Source organism: Panthera leo, chromosome A2, assembly GCF_018350215.1.
Source record: "Panthera leo isolate Ple1 chromosome A2, P.leo_Ple1_pat1.1, whole genome shotgun sequence".
Lineage (NCBI taxonomy): Eukaryota > Metazoa > Chordata > Mammalia > Carnivora > Felidae > Panthera > Panthera leo.
In genome coordinates, this window is record NC_056680.1 from 164,608,785 (window position 1) to 164,626,637 (window position 17,853).

At 49.2% G+C, this 17,853-nt stretch overlaps 1 protein-coding gene across 4 annotated transcripts in view; it reads left to right on the plus strand.

The window, feature by feature from the left end:
- DPP6 (dipeptidyl peptidase like 6) overlaps positions 1-17,853 on the plus strand; it is an 859,550-nt gene that overhangs the window by 717,182 nt on the left and 124,515 nt on the right. For all 4 annotated transcript variants that reach the window (XM_042927196.1, XM_042927192.1, XM_042927193.1 and 1 more), the window contains exon 8: positions 11,190-11,310. In XM_042927196.1, coding sequence (XP_042783130.1) covers positions 11,190-11,310 — 121 coding nt within the window. The remainder of the gene's footprint in view (positions 1-11,189; positions 11,311-17,853) is intronic.

The following is a 17,853-nucleotide window of genomic DNA, read 5'->3' on the forward strand; positions in this document are numbered from 1 at the left end:
ATACCTAATGGTGCAATTGCTGGGTCGTAGGGTAATTCTATTTTTAATTTTTTGAGGAACCTCCACACTGTTTTCCAGAGCGGCTGCACCAGCTTGCAATCCCTCCAGCAGCGCAGAAGGGTTGAATTACCAAGAATCTTAAAGCCTCCCATTGGCCAACAGCCTTGGCATCCCTCCACCCATCCACTCTCCAGAGGGGGTTATAAACTAGGAGACTGGAGGGTCACTTCCTTGCCCAGTTGAGCAGAGGAATGGCCAAAATACAAGTGACAGGAGCAAACCAGAGCAAGTAAAGAATTCATTTAATCTACAGACTGACTGGTCAGCTCCTGACCTTGAGAAGGGCTCCGCAGCCTGGGGTCGTTGACAGGGGGGTGGGGGGGAAGGCGCATCAGCACCTGTGAGTGTGTTTGTTGTTATCCTGGTTCAGAGGCAGCTGCTTCCTGCCGTCATCAGTTTCCAGTGCATATGGTTTGAACGGGCCAATTATACTTTATTTCCAAGTCTTTCTCACATAATCTACACACAAAAAAGTCTCCTTTGATGAGCTTTGCCGACTGCTTTTTGTAAATGTTCTCTCAGTCTCTGTTCCCATCCAGAGAGCGCCCTGCATACTTAGCAATGTTGGGGATCATTGTTCAGTCTCTGACAATTTGATAAACAAAATAGTTCCTCTGCGATAAGATTTCTATTTGTTATGAGCGAGTACAAACGCTTCTGTATTTTCCAGTACTTTGTGTGGTTCTGTGATGCATCCATTCATGTCCTTTACCTGTTTTTTTTTAATTGCACAGTGAGTGTGATTCATGATTTCCACTCATAGGAATTTATTCTAGGGAGATAGTGGAGATATAAGCAAAGGTTTTACCACAAAGATGCAGTGGTAGCACTTTTATTGTAATAAAAACAGAATTGTGCCAGACAACAGGACCATAAAGGCATTGCCCCTAGTGAATCTCCAGGAGGCACGTGTCAGGGATACTCTGTGACACAAAAGCATTATTGATATAAATCTTAACTGCACATGCTGTATGACCTTGGTTTTATTAAAAACTAGATTTCGTGCATGCGCACACACATCTAGGAGGGAATCGAATACAACAAAGCTTATGTTAATAGTCATATTTTGTGTATGCACGTGGGTTGTAGGATTGTGACATTTTTCCTTTTTTCTGTATATGCTGTGATAATGGTGAACACGTGTGGTCTGAGGTTGTGGGGTTTGCTGCCCTCATAGACAAATGGCTTGATCTCGGCCAGCCAGTTTGCTCTTCAAAGAAACCCAGCACTGTTTTACTGTGCCCTCCTTTAGTGCTGGCACATAGCCTTTCTTGTAATTACTCCGTAGTAACTTCACTCCGGGAAAGACTTGCAATGCCCACCATCCTGGGAAGACGGGATGCCCAAGGAGCCTTAGGGCTGCTCTGAGACCCCTGTGGGGGTCTTGTATCAATGGAGCAAATATTCTCACTTGGAAGTCCACAAATGGCCGTGGTAGTCATCCACTTGACACTCAGGATTACGGACAGGAACTGTTGGCCAGCGGGTGGTACTAGGGGTTCCTCTCCTGCAGGATCGCGTGCGGCAGTGCCCCCACAGCCGTAAGCAGCCACTACCTCCCCGTTCTCCCTGCCAGAGGACAGCTCGGTAGACAGGAGCCCATAGGCGGGTGTGGCATCTGCCCTGCCCAATGCCCCTCTGGAGCCACGCACCCGGGAAGTCACGGCTACGGCTTCCACTCATTATATACAGTTCTCCTCGCCCAGATGCAACTTATCATAAACATTTAGAGTCCCTGTCTACCCATACCAGCTGTCCAGGGAAATAGAAACAAAGTTAGCAGAAAATCAAGCTCTATGTGGACCGGACCACCATTAAGTTCTAAATGCAGAACAGTTTTTTTTAATCCACGAGTTGGTGATTCTAACTTGCTGTTATGGGACCTGTTGATGAAGACATTCAAGGGACCAGAGGTTACTTTTGTGGTACACCTCGAAATTAAAGCCCTATAGAAACATGCATGTGGCCAGTGGCAGCCTCCCAGGGACGTACTGGCCTCTCCGGTCGGCATTTTGCTTATTTACTAGAGTCTCCTAAAAGATATGTTGACCGGGCTGCAAGATTTAGAGACAGAATTTCCACGTTCTGGTGATGTGTTCTATTTGTGTGTAGTTCCAGTAATGTGAGTTAACTGTGTGCAGTATGTCCTGTGGGGTTAGAATGGCCTGCAGTGAAGATTACCTAGTTTGCTTTAGAAATACATAACATCCTTATGATCACTGCTGAACCAGTGGTAGGTGGTAGTAACTCCGTGCCCCATCCAGACAGGTCTGTGTTTCACCCTAGGAATTAAATTTCATGCCCTATATAATGGGATCTTTCATCCTTATTTATTATGGAAACATGAGTAAAATTGTGTTTGTTCAGGAAATAGGAAAACTCAAGAGAACTAGAAACGAGGCAAGAAGCAGTAAATAGTGTTACCGGGATGGCTTCTTGAGATTAGGAAGTCCATGCCATGTCAGTTAAAGAAACCTAAGAGAGTATCATAATTGAGGTTTTTCAACTGCTAAATGGAGAGTCCATGTTCCCCTTGATAGTAACATGCTGGCCTCACTGTGAACGTTGAGCATTGTTGAACAATGTAGAAGATAGAGGAAATCATAGAGACCCTCGCATTTACGGTGAAGGACGTGAGGCTCAGCAGGTGGCCCATGCGAAGCTGGCCGGATGGCAGTCTCAGCTAGAATTTCGATTTCTGCTTCAAGCCCCATGTTCCCTCCTCTTCTTCATTCTGCCCTGACCTGTGTTGCTATCTTTTTGCCAAGCACTGAGCTGTTCGATATGCTTCCCTATTGGCCTTGATTTTCCAGAACTAAGAGCTAAGTTGCACCCAATTACAGTAATTATCTCATCCTTGGTTCCTGAGATAATTAGCTCCCTCTTTAGCCATGGATGTCACTTTGAGCTTTATTGTAACCACCCCTCGAACGTGTGGAGATGTGTTGTATTGTCCTCTCCTGCGAATCCGGTTTAGAAATACTGAGGGTATCAATTAGCACTTAATACACACACTCACACAGACAAATGTTGATTTCTACCGAGTCAGCTGAAGTTTTATTAGGTTTTCAGATTCCAAAACAAGTCAAAGATTCAATTAGTCTAAACCCAGCTAACTCATACACTAAATATTGGTTTTTCTCTGTACTACTTACGTGGAAAAGGGTTGTACCGACAGCATCAGGGAAAAGAACTCTGAGGACAGGTATAGGTTCAACCCAATCCGTTCATCTACAACTACAGCAACAGTTCTAGGCAATGAGAATACATATTTATGCCAATGAGCTTAGGCAACTCAAGGTCCCTACTCAACACCAATTCCATGCTGTATACCTCATTCTATCTAATATATCCCAAAAGTAGGAAAATATGGAAATATTTCTCTAAACATTGAAATCAGAAAGATCTTTAATTAGAGAATTCACCCTGAAAACTTGTTTAACTGAAAGTTCACATTCCTCCAGAGATTTCCAATTAATTGAACTCGTAAAGAATTTATTGTCACCATAGGATGCCTAGGTGGCTCAATCTGTTAAGCGTCCAACTCGTGATCTCAGCTCAGGTCACGATATCACGGTTCATGAGATTGAGCCCCATGTTGGGCTCTGCGTTGACAGCATGGAGCCTGATTGGGATACTCTCTCTTTCCCTCTCTGTGCCCCTCCCCACCCCCACACTCACTCTCTTTCTCAAAAATAAATAAATAAACTTAAACAATTACTGAAACCATGAGTATATAAACCATAATAAGTCAAAAGTGCTTATTAAAAACTCAGATTAGGGGCACCAGGGTGGCTCAGTCGGTCAAGCACCCACCTTTGGCTCAGGTCATGATATCGTGGTCTGTGGGTTTGAGTCCTGCGTCAGGCTCTGTGCTGACAGCTCAGAGGCTGGAGCCTGCTTTGGATTCTGTGTCTCCCTCTCTGTCTGCCACTTCCCCACTCATTCTCTCTCTCTCTCTCTCTCTCTCTCTCTCTCTCTCTCTCAAAAATAAATATTAAAAAACTTTTTAAGTCACACTAATAAAAATATGTGTTTTATAAAAGAATAGTGAAATATACCTTATATTTTCAGTCTGTTTGGTTTGTATTTCATGAAATCTCTATTTAAAATCAGAGTGTGTTTGGGGGCAAGGGATGTGCTAAAATCTCTGTATGGCTCGCACCTTCTACTGCAAGGATAGCAGAAAGAACCAAAATGCCCAGAAACAAGGGAAGGAATTGGTCTCCGTGAATCAAGATGAAGCGAAAGCAAATCCATAGAAGAAATACTTTTGCCAACTAGGTGTTTGAAAACGAATCCATGTACTTATGGAGTAGGGCTGGACGCACGGTCCTGTTACGGATGCTGAGGGAGAAGCAGGGTTGGGGACGCGCATCCCTGCCCTACTGGACTCTCACGGGGACTGTGGAGAAGGACCCATGGATGCTGAAGGGGAGACAGCTCTGTGTGGCAGCAGAGGCGAAATGGACCAGAAAGTGCCAGCAAAGTCCTGAGGGCGGGGTGAGCCCAGGAACGTAGGGGAGAAGCTTCTGCTGCGCCTGGGGATAGAGGGGGATCTGGCCAGTCTGGGAGGGGGTCCCGGCAGGTGCTGTGGGCCTTACCCAGCAGGAATGAGCGGGGCTGATTTGGGAACAGCAGAGAGGGGGGCCTGGCAAGAGGAGGTTTGGATGGGAAGAGATGCTGGATGCTTCATCCTGCAGGCGCGGGGGAGGGAGGAACAGTAGAACGACACCATATGGAAAGAAGGATCTGGTCAGCTGATGTGTGTTAAAGCCGGTGTTAATATGGTTTTCCAACAAGGAGGAAGAGCCCCAGTACACCTGCTCGGCCTTCTCTTTGGAGCACTCACCACTGTGATGTGGATGGAGGGTGATGTTGATGTGAATTACGAGACCGTTTGGGACCCGACGGCCCCTCCCGATGGCGCCCTGCAGCCTGTGAGATAGGGGGACCCCAGCGTGGGTATTCCCATCACATGAAAGCTCGGAGGCCTCTCTGCCCTCTACCTCCTCCATAAACAGGGATGTGCCCCAGGCTGCCGCCCTCGTCCTCTGCCACGGAGTTCGGGCCTCTTCTGTTAAAGGCCTTCTGTCTGCGTTTCCGCTCCATCCAGAAAATCCCCTGGCACCTTCTCCTTCTTCTTCTTCTTCTTTTTTAACATCTCTGGACTTTTTAGTTTCCTTGCCTTTGATCTTGAAATATTCCACAAATTCTGCTTTCCAAAAGTTTCCTTTTTTGGTTGTGAATTAGGGAGTGATGGCCTCCTCCCACCCCGGGCTAGATCTCGTCTGTTGGGCGTCGTCTGGACCGCTCCCCACCCTCTCTAGAAGCACGGTGATGCGCTTGGAATCTGGGGCTCCCAGGTGAGCTGTGTGGGCCAGGATGCCAGCAAAACTTCCACCCTGCAAGTTCTCATGAAATTAATTTAAATTTATTTCATCAAAAAAGATAATCGTGTTTGATCACACACAGAGTAATGTGGCCCCCAGAGTGGAGGGAAGGGCAGCAGGGGTGCTGAGGAGACAGCACTCAGGCCCAGTTCTGTCAACTGGAGTCTTGTCAGCTGAGAAGACTGATGAACCAAGAGGAGAAACATGGGGTACGAAGGGTGTGTAGCCCGCTGTCCCCGTCTGCTCAGGTCATGTGCACAAGGAGGGAAAACTTGACATCAGTCTTTCCGCTGCAGCACCTGCCATTGAGGGAGGCTCTCACCAGCTTGCGCCCGAGACGCGCACTGACGGCCCTTTCTTCACGGCCTCTGCTGCTGAGGTCAGCGAGTCTTTAGGAGGGACAGCCAGAGCCGCATCCCTCTGGGGGCGCCTCCCCTGTGTCCCCAGGGCCTGTGGCCGCTCCTCTGTCAGCATCTCCACCAGCTGCTGTGGCCAAGTCCGGGCAGGAGCAGGAAACGAACTCTCCTCAAGTCTCTGCTGATTGGTCACTTCTGAAAAGAGCTTCCTCTCGTGCCGGCATCCACTGGAAGCGCTGCCGCTGGCCCGTGGGATGTGACCATCCTGCCCCACTTCTAACCTCCCTCATCCTCTCTGCCTGACCTTCACGCTCCCTCTTTAAAACCCTCTCCACATGCAGCCACGTGCGTGTCGGTGAGCAGAGGCAGGACAGTGAGGATGGTGACGCAGGGGCTTCTGGGAGGGTGGAGCCCAGCAGAGCCTCCCAGGGTGACTGGGACTTGGGCAGACAGCAGAGGAAACAGCTCCAGGTGAGGAGGACAGAGAAGGTATTGAGGAGGGCATCAGGATCACCAGTGTGCAGGACGTGGGGACTGTCTTCTGTCCCACCAGAAAACCCCGTGTCCCCGGCGGCCACTTGTGGTGCTTGGAAACCACCATGCAAGGACCACAGAACATGCTTTGTCACCGTCCTGTGCTTTGTGTACATCTCATTACTTTGGGGGATATTTTCTAAAATTTTGTTTAACGTTTATTCACTTTTTGAGAGACAGAGACAGAGTGTGAGCAGGGCAGGGGGCAGAGAGAGAGGGAGACACAGGATCCCAAGCAGGCTCCAGACTCCGAGCTGTCAGCACAGAGCCTGACGTGGGGCTTGAACTCACGGACTGTGAGATCATGACCTGAGCTGAAGTCGGATGCTTAACCGACTGAGCCACCCAGGCGCACCACTTTGGAGGATATTTTCTAACACTTTCTGGAAGAAAGACTCAAGGGCAGAGTTCCGTGCCTGGGATTGCAGGGCTGCGGTGGTGAGGGCGGGCTTTGCTGGCTCAGCAGCCTTTTCACTGACTAAACTCGAGTGGCCTCTGGTCCCGGAGCAGCTGTGGGGTACAGACCCGGCCGCCAACCGGGTGTCCACAGCGGGGAAGGCTATAGAGGTGGGCGGCCCCTTCACTGGAACCGATTCTAGAGCCTTGGCTGATAGGATTTAGGAGCCAGCAGGGCCTTGAGGCTGGCGTAGCCCAGTGGGTCATGCAGCACTAGACCCAGGCTCCCCTGAATAAACCCAGGTAAGGGAACACCCTGTGATGGCTGCTGTATCTGCTGGCAAAATCCTGGTGACGGTGACACTGTGACCTGTATGCCATCCAGTCATGTTCTTCTGCCTGAAGAAGTGGCCGGAGGGAGAGTGAGGAGACGCTGTGGCTCAGACAGGTGTCCGTGGTCTCTGGTTCATTTCTGGTTAGAGATCACACCTTTTGTTTATTTAACAAGTCGCTATAAAGAGGCAGTGTGCTGTACCTGCTGAGAGCACAGACCTGCTTGGGTTCCAATCCTGACTCCTCCTCGGATTCCCTGGTGACCTTGGGCATGGCGTTTCGCGACCCCGACACCACCTGGTTTGAACCCCTGCTGACCCCTGGCCAACAAGACATTGGTCAAGTTACTTACCCTCCCCGTGCTCGTGTTTGCATCCTCAAAACAAGGCTCATGCCTGTCTATAGCATTATTTTTTCAACCTAATTAATGTTTATAAAGCATTTGAAAATGCATGGCCAACATTTGCAAAAAACAATTCAAAATGAATCATAGACCCAAAACTAAGAGCGAAATCTGTAAAACCTTAGAAGAAAACAGGGGGGTAAATGCTCATGACCTTGGTTTTGGCAAAGGATTCTTAGATGGAGCACAAAAAGCACAAGCTATGAGAGGAAACAAAAATAGGTAAATTGGACTTGATCAAAATTAAAAGCATTTATCCTTGAGGGTCTAGCTCAGATGTCACCTCCCCCGTGAAGCCTCTCCTCATCCCCCCAGACAGAATGGGTTTTTATAATGATGACGGTGGTCATCATCGCACAACAACATTATACAACAGCAGTAGCGGATGTGCTATTGAGCCCATCCTTTGTGCCAGGCATTGCTTTCAATTTGCCAACTCACTCTTCTTGTCCACCTGAGACTAGGTTGTTACCATCTCTAGTGACAGGAGAAACTGAGGCACACGGAAGCCAGCAATGGGCCCAGGTCACTTGGCACATCCTCTGCTCCCACAGCCCGTGCTCCGGACGCCCTTGTGGGGCCTGGAGCAGACTGAGCGCTGTAGAATCTGGACTCCCGTCTGCAAACGGGAGCCCCCATGGACTGCCTCTCACCCTCGCGCCCCTGCATGTTGTCGGACCACCATAAATCCTGCAGGGGAGAGAGGCCAAGGGAGACAGTCGGGTCTCGAACCCCAGACCAGACGCCTCAACTCTATTCCATAGTTAACAGAAGGCCATTTCAGGTTTTGTGTAACAGAATGCCATGATAAAGGTGGTGTTTTAGGAAAGACTGATCAGGAGGGCCAAGTAGGAGGTGAACTTGGGGAGGGGGTGACAGGAGCAGGAACACCTGTTCCCAGTGGATGTGCCAGGGAGGCACCACCCACCTCAGGCTAGGTTGTGAGAAACCCCCCGGCAAGAGGGGAGTGGCTGTGTTCACACCGCGGGGGCCAGGCCAGGGACTGTGGGGGTCGCAGGCCAGGAAGGTGAGGTGCTCCCGTGGGCATCAGGACCCGAGGTGATGGCCGGGGTGCTGAACAGAACATGGAGAGTGGAGAACTCAGCCACTCTCCCCAACACCTACCCTCCCCGTGCCACCATTCACAGAGCCACACCACGTCCCTCGCCTCTGAGCCGAGCTCCACTGGAACATCTGAAGGAAAAGGTAAAACGTCTCCCAAGCAAAACGCACTCTTAGGTACAACTTGTTTCTTTTCATTTCCTTCCATTAAAAGTAAAACCAAGGTGATAAAAGTTTTAACATCTATCACAGCAAATTTTACTCACCCAAAATATTAATTGGCTGCAGTCTGATTTAATTCAAAAATTTACTATAGGCTTAGAATACATAAAAGAAGTTAAAATCTAGTAATACATCTTACCCTTAGGCAAACTCATAAGAACAGCTACTGAAGTTAAATTAGGATGTATACTTGTGTCTGGAAGTTTTCCAACTCGTTTCGGGATGAAGTGAATGCTGTAAGCGCCAGGAGCCCAGAGCAGAAAACTAACACTTGGTGGTCCTTTCAGATCTACCGTCAGTGAGGACCATCTGGGGAAATTGCCTTTTTTTGCATTTTCAATAAAAAAAATTAGTATTTCCACCCTTTCCTGTACTCTGCAAAATACCCTCTCTCTGTGGTCTCTTAAATGACACTGACAGTATGTTTTTCTAGAATTTCGTTAAAAGCCTGAGCCTGGGTGGCTCAGTCGGTTGAGCATCCAACTCTTGATTTCAGCTCAGGTCATGATCCCAGGGTTGTGGCATTGAGGCGCGCATCAGGCTCTGCACCGAGCACGAAGCCTGCTTTAGATTCATTCTTTCCTCTCTTTCTGCCCCTCCCCCGTCTCTAAAATATAAAAGAAAAAATAAAACAAAGAAAAGAAAAGCACCAGATTTGAGTCCCGTTCCTGGTCCATATGTAGAAGTCGGCACTTGGCCAGCTGCTACCAGTGTGTCCAAAGCCTTGCGGACACAGAAGCGGGGATTCCTACAGAAACACAGGGCAGAGCCGGTCAGCACCTCGGAGAGCGCAAATGCTTTGTCTGCAAGTCGTTACCTTAAGAGACCTTAGGTTTCTCCGGGGTCACAGGTCGTAAATTTGGCTGCAGGTTGGAATCAAGTGGGATGTTTTCTAAAAATCCTGATGCCTGGCTCTCAGCCCTCGATACTGATAGTGGGCTGGGCTGATGGACCAGGCAGTGGGGTTTCTAAGAGTTCTCTGGATCATTCTCGGGGGCCATCAGCATTCAGAACCATGGACCCAGACCATCCTCTTCTCCACAACTGGGTCACCACCACCCAGCGGGTCAGGAACAACTTTGCTTCATGTCACCCCTTCGCCTAGACCTTGGTTCACTCAATGCCGTCAGCGGCTGTCTCCTGGCTGGTGTCCCCCACTGTCCCCTTGTCAGCACCCTCAGATGACCAGGCCAGCCACACGGTCCCCCGTTCATGGTCTCGCTTCCTTCTCGTCGCCAGAAAACTCTCATCTGACTGTGATGCTCCCCTTCTCAGGCCACCATCAAGGGCTTCCTGCTGCTGGTGGGGCACCTGCCCTCCCCTGGCCCCCCCCCCCGCCACCATGCCCCTGACAGGACAGCCTGCAGGAGCCTCTGTCCACCTCCACCAATACCCTGTGCCCACTTTGTCTCTGCTTTCACACTGTTTCTTCTCTGTAACCAGCTTCTCATCTCTGTGCTGTCTTCACTGAGGCCTCAGCGTGAGCAGCACTTTCTCGAAACCCTATCACTTGCCGTAGCCCTTGAGGACTCTATGCTGAGTGAAAGACAGATATTGTATGATTCCATTTATGTGTGGTGCTTAGAGTCTCCAGATTAGTGGAGACAAACAGTAGAAGGGGGTGCGGGGGGCTGGGGAGGGATGGGGACTAGGGTTTCATGGGGACAGAGTTTCAGTTTGGGAAGATGGAAAGTTCTGGAAATGGTGGTGGCGATGGAGGCACGACAGTGTGAATGTACTTAATGCCACAGGACCGGACACTCAAACACAGTCATGGTGGCAAATTTTGTGTTAGATGTATTTTTCTGTGATAAAAAATGTTTTGCCCATCACTTTCTCAGTGAATCCTTTGGCCTAAGTTAGGGATTCCTGTTACACGTCCCCAGAGCTGCACCTGCACCCTCAGAACATTTTCCTGGTAAAGTTTGTCTTCTTTACCAGACTCTAAGTAGAATAAAAGCCATTCTATGTCCCACCCCATTAATCACCGCGCCTCCTGTGATTGGCACAGAAAAGGCGCCACTAAATAATTTTTAATGAATAGCGAATGAATAAATGCCAGATTTCCAGTTTTTCAGCTCACCCATCTTAATTGCTAGGAAAAATACAATAGCTGAAATAGTCAACACATTTGACGTGCAAGTGCCTAAAGTATCAGACCACAAACTGTTCACGCGTGGAAAGTGATGGCACAGGATGAACGTACCTAAAGATGGCATAGGGCGAACTGTGTGAAGTCTGGAGTCTCTGATTAACCAGAAATGCACATGATACATGCGTGAGCCCCACCTGATCCTGACGCTGCCTTTGTCCCATCAAATAAATGCACCAGGCAGATGCAAGCCACATCCCCAACTTCTGATTTCTTACGAGTACCCTATTTATAGCCACTTCATTGGTTAACACTGTGTTTTCTCTCTTCCCAATTAGATATTTATCTTTGAAAACAACATCTACTACTGCGCACATGTCGGGAAGCAGGCCATTCGTGTGGTGTCTACTGGGAAGGAAGGCGTGATCTACAACGGTCTCAGTGACTGGCTGTACGAAGGTGAGTCGCACCGGGTGGGGCAGACGTGGGGGTCTGGGGTCCCACTCCTGCTATGCTGGTGGGGGGGTGGTGGTTTCCTTCCACTTCAGCTGAAAATTAGCCTCCAGTTTCTTAAAGTTCTGCTAAATTAAAAAGACAGTGTTGGAGCTTCAGGGAGCATCATGCTGTCAGGGTTGAGCCCTCACCTGGTAGCCAGGTGTGGAGGGCTTTCCAGAACCCAAGCTCCTCGCCGAAGGGGAAGGGGGCACTCTCCTGGGAGGCGTGCAAATGCAAAGGTTTCTGGACCCCCTCCCAAGCGGTGGGATGCCTTGTCTTGCCTGGGGAGGGAAAGCTGGAAAAGAAGTTAACGGGTGAAGCTTTCCAGAGAAGCCAGTGCAGGTGGTTTGCTGTTCTGAGTGCATCCGCCTTGTTGGACATTTCCCACCACTGGTTTTCTTCTGGCGCCAGAGGACTGAATGCATTATTAAATAACTAAAAATCTGAGCGGGAAGCTCTTCTTAAACATTTATAGTCCGTCTCCGTGCTAATGAGACTTTCGTCGTAACAACAACGATTATGTATCGATTGCTAGTACGTTCCGGTCACTGTTCTGAGCGCTTTCTTACCTGTTACCTCACTTAACCACCTGTCTGTCTCAGCTCGGGCTGCAGAACACTGTGGATGGGGGTGGGTGTGAACAGCAAGCATGTTTCTCACCGTTCTGGAGGCTGGAAGTCCAGGATCAGGGTGCCGGCCAATCTGGTGTCTGATGAAGAGCCCCCTCCGCACTCATAGATGCTGTCTTCTCACTGTGCCCACACATGGCAGAGAGAGGGGAACAGACAGATGTGGTCTCCTCATCCCCTTAGAAGGGCCCTAACGGGGCGCCTGGATGGCGCAGTCGGTTAAGCGTCCGACTTCAGCCAGGTCACGATCTCGCGGTCCGTGAGTTCGAGCCCCGCGTCAGGCTCTGGGCTGATGGCTCGGAGCCTGGAGCCTGTTTCCGATTCTATGTCTCCCTCTCTCTCTGCCCCTCCCCCGTTCATGCTCTGTCTCTCTCTGTCCCAAAAATAAAATTAAAAAAAAAAAAAAAAAAAAAAAAACGTTGAAAAAAAAGAAGGGCCCTAATCCCATCAGGGGGGCTCCCCCCTCATGACCTCATCACCTCTCGAAGGCCCCACCTCCCAACACCATCACGCTGGGGATTTAGGCTTCAACGTGAGTTTCAGGGGACGCAAACATTCAGCCCATTGTGCCCTCACAACAACATTGTGATGGGAGCCGTATCATTCACACTTCCCACATGATGTAAGGAGAGCTTAAGTGATCAGCCCAGGTTCACACGAAGTTAAGGAACAGGTACCGGGGAGTATCACCATTCAAGTCCAGGACAATTCCCTTTCCACAAATCCAGGTATGGATCTGGATGCTTACGCACCGGCATTGGGCTGATGAACAGCTATGTGTTCTGAGCCTACCTGCCTGAGACCATGTGGTCACAGTGACAATCCACCATGCTAGGCCGGGTCAAGGGGCGATCAAGGGATGCCCTGGGCATTACGAAGCCCAGGAAATACCATTTTTCCTCAGTGCTATGCACTCCTCAAGCCAGGATCCTGCACTGCGAGGCTTTACGCACCCTGGAGCAGAAAGCAGCTGGATATGTAAGCTTCATGTCACTCCTCGTAATCTCACTGAGCTCTCTGAAGCATAAAGTTCTAAGACTTGATTTCTAAGTTAAAAAAAAAAAAATTAGGGGGCACCTGAGTAGCTCAGCCAGTTCAGCGTCTGACTCTTGATTTCAGCTCAGGTCATGATCTCACAGTCATGGGATTGAGCCCTACATAGGGCTCTGTGCTGACAGCACGGAGCCTGATTGGGATTCTCTCTCTGCCCCTCCCCCACTCATGCAGACATCCACGCTGTCTCTCAAAATAAATAAATAAACATTTTTTAAAATAAGCTGAGATAAACGTTGTATACAACAAAATGCACAATCATAAGGACACGCTTAGATGAGTTTGACAGATGTATGTACTATGCACCCTGGTCAAGACATGGAGAATTCCATCCTTCCAGAATGTTCTCCCCCGAGCGGTCCATCCTCTCCACCCACGTCTCCTTTCTCGAGGCCATGACCATCCTGATTTCCGTGCAGCCTGTTTTCCAGCCGGCATGCCAGAACGTGGGTGCCCATCGAGGCTGTCCTCCCCAGTGCAGTTATCCCTCTGGGATGGTTCACTCTAATGTGGATGGTGAGGCTCAGAGTGTTCCGGATTGCACTCAAGATTCTGGCTTTTGAGTTGCTTCCTGGGCCCCGGGAGAGGAAACCTTGAGGTTTTATTGTCACATCATCCTTGGCCACCTCACATGAGGGTGTCACTGGAATGAAGAGGGAGCCAGTGCCCACTATAGGTATGTTTTGTGTGCACAACCTGCCCCATGAGTGTCAGGCCCCAAGGTCCAGAGAGGTCAGTGCAGTAGCAACCCAGAGGTGCCCCAAAAAGAAAAGGTCCTGGAGTCCTGGCTATAAGAGCCTACATGGCTCAGGACTAATCTCCTTTAAAAAAAATCCATAACCAGAAGATTTAAAATATCTTTTTTAGTATCTTCCTAATAAAATAAAAAGCTCATTGCTTGGCAATTCAAGTTAAGCTTTTGCTTTAGCAAATCCATTGGAAGGAAATTTTTCTTCAAGGCATTTACACGAAATTGTGTTGGTGTGATAACAGAGCCCCAAATATTTTAAATCAATCACAGCTGATGTGGCAGCTTAAGCTACTTAGTGTTGTTCCCTGGAAGGTTCTATGTGCTGATGCTTGCGTTTCTGACGTGTGGGGGCCTGAGAGCCCCGGGGAATCTTGGTTCAAGTTTGAATAATGGGTAAACTTTCAAGACTGTCCTTTTTCTAAATCTGTGACTTAACTGTTTCACTTCTGGATGCTTCCTTTAAAAAAAATAAAATAAAAACATATACAGGCAGGGGGGGACACACCCTAAAATAGTGTCTGCAGAGGGCCTGACGTGCCTGGCGACGTTAGCTCTGAGAAGAATCTAGGCTGTGTCTGTGGGAAGCAACCTTACAGTCTGTGGGCTTGTTGGCAGCAAAATGCAGTATCGATTTGATTCGCTTTGTGTCCCGAGAGGAGTCTTAAACACATTGGACATTTCAGGATATTGACGGCTGAGGGAGAGAGACGAGGCGGGAGACATGAGGGCTGCCGGGAGCCTGCACTGCTTGTCCGAAGGTGTGCACTCTCTCCACGGAAGGTCTGGGCCAGTTGACTGAAGCAACCTTCACTCTAGGAACTCGGCACCGTGTGCCCCCTTGACTCACTGGAGTCCTCAGCCCATGGCGGCCACAGGCTAGTTTTGATCAGCGAAATGCAACCTGTGTCTTGTTGTTCTGGGCAAATGCCGTGCAGTCACACAGAATTTTGATTTTAACACAAGATTGAAAACGGCTCGATAGTGCCCTACGGCCGCCTTAAGGTTTAGTAACGTTGGTTATCTAGAAACGGAAATTAAGATCTCACTGGACCTTTCTGAGAACTCCAGTCCAGGGACCTGTGAAGAAGTCACACTTTCAGGCCAGTCCGTATTATTGGTAACACTGTCTTCACTTCTGCCGTCACCAGCAGACATGTGCGGTATGGTGGTGCAGCCCAGAGCTTTGGGCATGTGATTTCCCAATAACGGGACTTTAAGTCATTACGTTTCCCCTGAACTGCGAGACATCCACACCCCTACTGCCACAGTGGTCATACGCATACTCCCAAACTAACACCGTCAGTCAGTGCTATGTCCTTATCATGAAATGGCTTATACCCCATCAGGAAGATAGGATGTGTTGGGGTCATTTGAGAACCAAGTCTTTCCCCCCATGGAGAAGTCCTTGTCTCCTCAACCCCTCTGAGACAGCGGTGGGCATGAGAGGGAGCAGTGAACTTGGGGCACAGGCTGGAATCACTGGGCTGGAATGGTAGGCAGAGTTGAGAAAGTGGCCCGAAGGGTATTTATTTAACATGTGGTTTGGTATGGATGAAATCCCAGGTCTGAGTTTTCGTCTGAACTAGTCCAGAGCCCAAAGGTACTTGGAAGATGTCAGATCCGAGGACCCTGCTTGGCCGGGCAGCCTGGCCCCGTGCAATGAGCGGGAAGAGTGTTTAATAAGCCCTCAGCCAGCTTCCCTCGTGCCCACTCCTCTTGCTTGGTTTTAGGACTCACATGCCAGGCAGTGCTTAAGTAACAGTGACCAGAGGGAAAAGCCCATGCAGACAGCCACACCTTCCCTGTGCCCATGCCCGGTGCTCCCTGTTGTCCCCTGTCCTCCCATTTCCTATAGCTTCTGTGGTTCCCAGGCACTGCCTCCTCCCCAGAGTCACGGTCCTCATGGCACTCTGTCCTCTGTCCACCTACCGGGGAGCCCTCAGATCCCTCTCCACTGAGCCCTGTGCTGACGGCTAGTGCCCACACGGGGGCTGGTATCGAGGAGAGGGGCATGTGGCCAAGCTGGCCAAAGAGGCCCCCTTCCCAGAGTACATCCCAAGTTCGAGCTTGGAATGTTCTAGAAACACTGTTCACACTGTGGTCAGGCTTGCTGTGAAACAAGGCTAGAGCTTTGCTAGGCTGGCTCATTCAGTGTTGCCCATTTAATGCCCAAGCCTGGTCACGCAGTCCTCACCTGCCATAGTCAAATTTGTGTCCGGAGACTGCAAATCTAGGACAAGACTCAGGCCTGTTTTGTAGGTCTTGACACTGTTTCCTAGACCATCCTTTATGGGGTCGGCACTCATGTCCTGGCAGTTTTTTATCTCATAGAGTTGCTCTGAGAGAAATCAACAAAAGGTCATGTGGGCCCCAGATGGATAAATCAGAGTTTAATGATTCATGTTTTTGGTGTAGTTCCATGTCTTACGGTTTTTATTACTCGAAGAGGCAGGATGTCAACAGGGGAATGGCTTTCGTGGGAACAGGCGTCATTGTGACGAGGGCACGTATGGAGATCCGTGGGGTGATTTTGACGGTGTGCATTTTCCGTAGGAGACGGTCTCTTCCCTGTTCATCCAGATCGCGCCTCACTTTCTCGGTTCTATGAAAGCAAAACAAAGCCATCAAGTAATATTTACCTTGGAGCATGTGCCATGATGTCAGTTGAAACTCACGGCTTATTAAATACCTGGTGAGCCAGAATGTCTGCTGCATTCTGTGTCGATGTTCAGTGTGTCCAGTGCCCGCCCGGTGTGTGTGACAAGCAGACCGAGCCAATTGGGACCGCCATGACAGTCAGTCTAGCGCATGGCCCTGGCCTTGGACTGTGAAAAGTAGCTGGGGGAATGTATCACACATCTTTTTATCGGTAAGAAGGTGTTTCCAATGCCTCTTAAGCTATTGTTTAGACTTCCTGACCTACATTTAGATAATGATATTTTGCAGTGCTTCTGGGGCCACTCCAATGAGCAGATTCTTGACCAGATTCCTTATTATGAACTGTCTCTGAAGTACCTGGTTAGGGCACTTCAGTTGCCAGCAAACCACCCCAGTAGTAGATCGAAGTGAATTTATGCACCCATCAGGCGTCATTCCAACTGGACTGATCGTTTTAAAATAAGTTACGTGGCCATTCGTTCAACGGACTTGGAATTGTGTTCAAGTCTGTTGTGTTATTCTTCAAGCCATAGATGTGTAGTTCTTTGGACTTAGTGTCGGTTACTTCTCTGATCTTCATGATGGGACATCTTTGGTTAGACCAGGAGATCTCCGTCTGTAAACTGCCACATGCTTGTGACCGGCTTTACAAAGCCGTCCCGTGAGGGTGGCGGAGCTGTGGTTAAGAGCGGGTTTTTTTGCAGTGACTGTGCCTGCGTTTGAACACTGGCTTCACCACTTAGAAGCTCCGTGAACCTGGATGAGTGTTTAACTCCTTGTGTCTCTGTTTTTCTTGTCTGCAAAGCAAGGACAGCAGCAATCCATGGTCCCTAAGGTCATAAAGGAAATTGAGTAAAAGCTGATGCCGTTCTCAGCACAGCACCCACGCCGGGAAGTACCACTGGTAAACCCACTGTCACTTTACCTTGTGATTTCCCCAAACAGGAAACACAGCAGGTGCCCCCTCACTTCTTCATCCAGCATTGTGAAGAGTCAGGAGCATCAATGTGTAGCTAACTTTTCCCCAACATCAGTTTTGAAAACTATGAAACTCTCCACTCGTAAGTTATTATCTATAATATCTTTACATAGTTCCAAATCAACCTGGAAAGGATATCTGTATAGACATGAACATGTCTTCAGCAACCTTCTCTCTTCCTTTAGAATCCCAAGCTGGATTCCCATCCCTCACTCTTCCCTGGCACCTGCCACAGAGACAGCACCACAGTCTTCTGACTTGATAAAAATCACGCTTCATGAGGGGCGCCCGGGTGGCTCAGGGGGTTAAGCGTCTGATTTCAGCTCAGGTCACGATCTCATGGTTTCATGAGTTCAAGCCCCGCATTGGGCTCTGTGCTGACAGCACAGAGCCTGCTTGGTATTCTCTCTCTCTCTCTCTCTCTCTCTCTCTCTCTC